The sequence below is a fragment of the Trichoplusia ni genome, chromosome 1, assembly GCF_003590095.1.
Source record: "Trichoplusia ni isolate ovarian cell line Hi5 chromosome 1, tn1, whole genome shotgun sequence".
NCBI lineage: Eukaryota > Metazoa > Arthropoda > Insecta > Lepidoptera > Noctuidae > Trichoplusia > Trichoplusia ni.
The window spans coordinates 18,726,075-18,732,074 of NC_039478.1; the positions used below are offsets into that span (position 1 = coordinate 18,726,075).

The 6,000-nt window shown below is 36.0% G+C and overlaps 1 protein-coding gene across 3 annotated transcripts in view; it reads left to right on the forward strand.

Moving 5' to 3' along the window:
- LOC113497935 (adenylate cyclase type 2-like) overlaps positions 1–5,639 on the forward strand; it is a 165,127-nt gene extending 159,488 nt beyond the window's left edge. For all 3 annotated transcript variants that reach the window (XM_026877755.1, XM_026877774.1, XM_026877764.1), the window contains 10 exons: positions 90–173; positions 382–516; positions 937–1,103; positions 1,458–1,629; positions 1,889–1,954; positions 2,226–2,375; positions 2,471–2,572; positions 2,847–2,964; positions 3,486–3,630; positions 5,428–5,639. In XM_026877755.1, the coding sequence (XP_026733556.1) occupies positions 90–173; positions 382–516; positions 937–1,103; positions 1,458–1,629; positions 1,889–1,954; positions 2,226–2,375; positions 2,471–2,572; positions 2,847–2,964; positions 3,486–3,630; positions 5,428–5,539 (1,251 nt within the window). In that variant the 3' untranslated portion in view covers positions 5,540–5,639. The remainder of the gene's footprint in view (positions 1–89; positions 174–381; positions 517–936; positions 1,104–1,457; positions 1,630–1,888; positions 1,955–2,225; positions 2,376–2,470; positions 2,573–2,846; positions 2,965–3,485; positions 3,631–5,427) is intronic.
- Positions 5,640–6,000: the final 361 nt, after the last annotated feature.

Consider the following 6,000-nt stretch of genomic DNA (forward strand, 5'->3'; position numbering starts at 1 on the left):
GATTTCTTTATTTTTATACCTTATTTTATATAAATACTAAAAAACTTTTAATAAGAACTTTTAATCTTTACAATATTTTGTATTTTCAGGTGGTGTCCAAAAACCGTTTCATACGTCTGACTATGTTCATTGTATCAGTAATACTTATTGGAGCCTGTGCAGTTATAAACTTGGTAAGATTTAAAATCAACCTAGTTGACTAGCGAAGAAGGCCTTAGGCATTAAGTCCCCCTATATATATTTTTATAAGAAGTATAAATAAATCTTTCATGTCTTATACCGTAATCATCATTCAGAAGAAATGAATATCATACCTCACAAATGAATACGCTGAATGTTATTGAATTTTTGGTTGAAATTGATAACGAGTATATTTTTCAGTTTCAGACATTCGTAATTCTCGATTATTCGACGTATATGCGCAATAATCTGAGCTCAAACCTGACTGAGTCGAACTTCACGGAAGACTTCGTGATCAGCAACCTTCAGATATACAACGATGTTGATTCCGCTCCAGTAAGTGGTTTTTGTAAGTGACGTAGTGTTTAGAAATAATTATTTAAAGTTATATTACCAAATTACATTATGCTGCCGACATAACGGATAGTAGAAACCTCTTAATATCTCTGCATCACCCTTTGGTCGACTGATAGAGAATGCCTCAGGCATTAAGTCCCCCATCGTACATTTTTAATCTATTAAAAGTGTAAATAAATAAATAAATAAAATACGTGAAAAACTTCATTTAACTATTTAAAAAGATCTATGCGACGAATTACCGAATAGATAAAAAAGGTTTTTCTTTTAATTTGGTCATCCTATTTTAACATTATTCCATCTTCTCATTCAAATATCACCACATAAATTTGATCCACACGAAATATGTTTTTTGAATGATCTTCAAAATGATATCAAAATTTGTATTGATTGTTTCAGAGTTACCTCTACAGTTCAGTCCTGACCCTGGCTTCGATATCAGTGTTTCTTCGAGTTGGGTTCGTGCTAAAGTTGGTACTAATGTGTGTCACACTGATCACACATATCGCACTCTTCGCATCAGCAGAACTGTTTTATGAATATCAGAAGAGAGACCTGGATAACGAGTGAGCAGAAATTTGCTTTAGTTAAAACTAAGAAGATTGCACCAGGAAAGCAACCAAAAAAGAATGCCTTGGGCAACAAATAGTTGCAAAACTTTAATATCCATAAAAAAAGAAAAAAAGCAGATAGAGATCCCATGACACTTTCCCAGGTTTAGTGTGTAGTGTCGGACCTACTCGGATATCAGCTATGCAATATGCTTAGCGTCCATTTTCTTCATAATGCAATTCCTATAGGGAATTTAATAATATATCTCGAAAATAAAATAACTAGCTGTTGCCCGCGACTTCGTCTGCGTTGTAGGATTTGTCCACGCAATTTTCTGTCCGTATTTAAATAATTAAACCTATTCCCAGTTTCTCCATGCTCCCGTACGCGGCGAAAGCTGGCGGCGTGCTAGTGTTCCTGGCTGCATTACTTCATATCCTGGACCGGCAGATCGAGTTCACTTCCAGGACCGACTTCCTCTGGAAAGACAAGCTCAAGTTCGAACAGGAGGAGGTGGAGACCATGAGAGGGATAAACAAGGTTGTGTTTGAAGATTTTCATAAAGATGTATTTGTCGAGGACTTACTTGTGTGTGTGTTTTGTGTGTCATCTTACCCTTATACGCATGCCATATTATTATGTACTAATTGTTTAGGTTACTACGAATTTCAAGCTCATTTTGGGTGTCATTAATGAATGTTTAGCTACGAATTTTAAGTTTCCTGCAAATGTGAAATATGCTACGAACGTGAATCCTACCACTGATTGCGAAAATTTACTGAGGACTTTTCTTTTACAGATCCTATTAGAGAACATACTGCCCGCTCACGTCGCTGAACACTTTTTAACATCTGTAGCGTCAGAGGTGAGTCTTACATTTATATTTAAAAAGCTGTGCGAAAACGTGCTCTTTGAACCTTGCTCTCAACACAAAATATTATAAGCCTATGAACGGTGCTCAGTAAACGTTTAGCAAAATAGCGTCCTGGGCTGTCACTGACACACAGACTTTACCATAAAAAAATGAATGTACGGATAAATCATTTTAGAACTGTACCTATCTAATTGTTTTAGTATTATTAGGCTCCTAATAGTCTTTTTAAGTGTTCATGTAAATTCCTGTCTCCTAATTTCAGGCAGAGTTGTACCACGAAAGGTATTCGAGTATAGCGGTGATGTTCGCATCGATACCGAACTACAAGGAGTTTTATGATGAGACTGATGTCAACAAGCAAGGCTTGGAGTGCCTGCGACTGCTCAATGAGATTATATGTGATTTTGATAAGGTAAATATGACTGTTGTCAAAAGTTGCTTCTGTGATCTTTATTTTGATAGTGTTAAGGTTCGGATTATCAGAAATGTTTTCGGTTTTAATTTCAGTTACTCCTAAAACCAAAGTTCAGCTGTATAGAGAAGATAAAGACGATTGGAAGCACGTACATGATTGCTTCTGGACTGAGACCTGGAAAGGAAGAACAAAATGTAAGTAGAACATAAAAAACTGAAAAAAGAAATATCTTCTAAAGGCGTTTTCAGGTGGCTCATGAGCTTTTTTGTTTTTCCTTCTCATCATCTCACCCGGATCACCGCCTCCCAAAGAAGTACTTTGCAAAATAATAAGTAACATAGATCTCCGCGTCCTATATTGCGCTGTCACGCTCATACAACTAAGCATTTTAATGTTAAGGGGAGAAACACTGAAGTTTTTTTTCTAATTTCCTTAAATTCGCTAATCTAAAAATGTCCTTCTCAGCAGAGCGGTACGAGTAAGGAAGAACACACGGTAGCTATTCTGGTGGAGTTTGCTGTAGCACTCATGACGATCCTGGATCAGATCAACAGGGAGTCCTTCCAGAGGTTCAAGCTAAGGATAGGTAAGTCAATGTAAAAATATATGTTATATTATTGAATTTTCAAATTCTCTCAATTTCAGAATATAATAGTGAGTCTACGAAAAAAAAGAAGACAGTGTACAAAAAACAAGTTTTAGAGCAGTCGGTACCGCCCAAGTAGCGCCATACACCGCTTCTTTAATAAACTATGGGCTCTCCTTCACTACTACGTTATAAATGAGCTCTTGAGTTAAGCGGATTAAGGCACAACGCTGGTAGTTTGACTCAAAATCCACAGATGGCGCTCATATCAATACAGTCGAATGGGGTTTGTTAAATTGAACAACGGTTTAGAATTATTTTTAAGCAGACATTAATGTGATGAATCTTTAGTGCGATGAATCTCAAAAATTTATTGATATTAAACGGTGGATAAAAACTTTGAGGTGTTTTGTAATGGTCTAAAGATGTTTAATGATTGCAAAAAAAATCAAATCTTCTCACTTACGAAGTTTATAAAACAAAATCCATTCTTCATGCAAAATACGACGTGTTCGGTCCAGGCTTAAACCACGGGCCGGTGATAGCGGGCGTGGTGGGCGCGCAGAAGCCGCAGTACGACATCTGGGGGAACACCGTCAACGTGGCCTCGCGCATGGACTCCACCGGCGTCATGGGCAGGATACAGGTCACCGAGGACACTGCCAAGTGAGGAACACGGATATTTGCTCACTTAATATACAATTAATAACACACAAAATAAATAAATTAATTAATTACTTATGATCATAGAAATCTAAATAACAAGGTAATAGAAGTGCCAACGCCGCGTGACCTTGTCGCCACACTGGTGTCTTGGACGACACCAGCGCGCGAACTTACGCTCAGTCGCTCGCGGAACGTCGTCACAGCAAGAACCACTAAAAATGGTGTTTTGCGGGGTTTCTCAGGCTGGAAATTCATCTGCATCGTGTAATAACATAAATAAATAGATAACATTTATCGGTAAGTGAATTATTGCAGTAATATTGATGTTATTGCAAAATTAAATTTCAAAACATAACCTTCATTATAAACCATATTTATATCGCACCATCCTGCAACAATTGCATTCTTTACTAATCATTGCCTCTGGAGTAAGAAACTTACAGAAATGCACCGTTGTAAAAAGAGAAATGTATAACGAAAAATAATATTTATCAATGCGATCGTATTTGTAGTGGTACGGCCGCACAAAACTGTCGGAAATAGTGATGTGGTTAAGTGCGGACAAATTATTCAAAATGAACATTGTATACGAAAAGTAACAATTTTAATAGTCGTTTGTTTTGTGAACATATTATTGAATATATTTTTATTTCAGATTCCCACAGGATTGAAATAAATACAAAAGACAAGTGGATGTCTACCACGGGTAAACGAAATTGGTACCCTACAACTTAGGCCGAATATACACTATGAAATTAGTTGCATGCTTGATAACTTGCCGTCCGCCGCCGCCCGCGCCCCGCTCCATTTTTACGGCTCGGACCGCGCTCGCAACTGAATGTTTCAAAAAGTACGCCTTGCGTTATAGCATAGCATTGAATAAAAATTGCAATTTAAATTTATCCAAATCTCATAAACACCTATTTTTCTATTATGAACGTTTACTAGTCATTGGATACATGAACTGGGCTGCTTTTGTAAGACGACTAAAAAACCACCGTAGGTATATACCAAACCTACCTACCAAGTATTTCCTAATAATATTTTTTTTTGTCAACCTACAATTAGCGAATTTTTTTTTTGTAAGTGCATAATATAGAAGATTACAACAAAAAACATTGTCACTCATAATTTCGTCTTTCATTATATCCGTAGTCAATCCCTAGTGTAGTTTACGTAATCACTACGACTAACGCAAAAAAATGCAATGACTGTGTGAGTTAGTGAATCCATATAACGACAAAGTCAACCTTATTGCAATAGATGTACAGCCTAGTGTTGTTTGCTTAGTCTTCTCGATGTTAATGTTTGCGTGATTGCGTAGTTATTTGCTGTGAATGTGTTGAAGCCCCGCCCACCGGCGACATGCGTTTCGATAGATCGCCGCGGTGTATGCCATTTCTATTACCTTGTTATTTAGATTTCTATGCTTATGATCGTTTTTAGAGGGATTATGAATGTCTGTAGTCTTTGGTTACCTTGTAAGCTAGCATTTGGCTTTTTGGATACATGAAATAGACTGGATGGACTTATGAAATTTGCTCCGATTAAGTAAACACATACCATTATCTAATAAACCAAAAAAAAATTATAAATTGGTTGTATTTTTGTTGAAACAAAGTTATTATCTACTACGTAATTACTTAATTTATAAATTATGAAAAAAATAAGGTGTTTGTTTAAAATATTATTCATTTAGATTCAGACTCTGGTTTAGATTTTATTTCACTGCCATCACCACATTAATAATAAAGCGGTCTGCTACATCGTCAATTCAATGTAATTTTACTTTTCCAGGGTATTAATGAATGCTGGCTACACCTGCGAATGTCGAGGACCGACTTTCGTGAAAGGCAAGGGTACGCTCACAACATATTTCGTAAAGACACCCAATGTTGGTGGAGGATAATAAGTTGGGCCAATATTGGCCACACTCCTACGGTAACTGCAAGGCTGTTGGCCAAGTAGTGAGGAGATAATTACGGCCAAGATAGAAATAGAAAAAAAGGTAGAAAGAAGGAAAATGTATGACAGACGTCGTAGAAGAGAAAAAAACGTAAAAATTAATTCGACTGGATAGAAAAATCACAATCTCGAATTTGATTGATGAATTCAATTCCGACAAATGAATTGTTTTATATTAACATACATAACACACTTTTGGGATTGTATTCAAACGGCTTTTTATAGATATATATATCTAATAGTAACTTATTTCAGTGTTAAGCAACGCTGTATGCGTGGAAAATATAAAGTAGAAAAATGTAGAGTTGGCACGGAGAGAAAATTAATATAAAATTATGATGAGAGAATGATAAGAATCAATTTTAGAAAAAAAACAATTATATTTGTGAGTAAATTATATAAAAT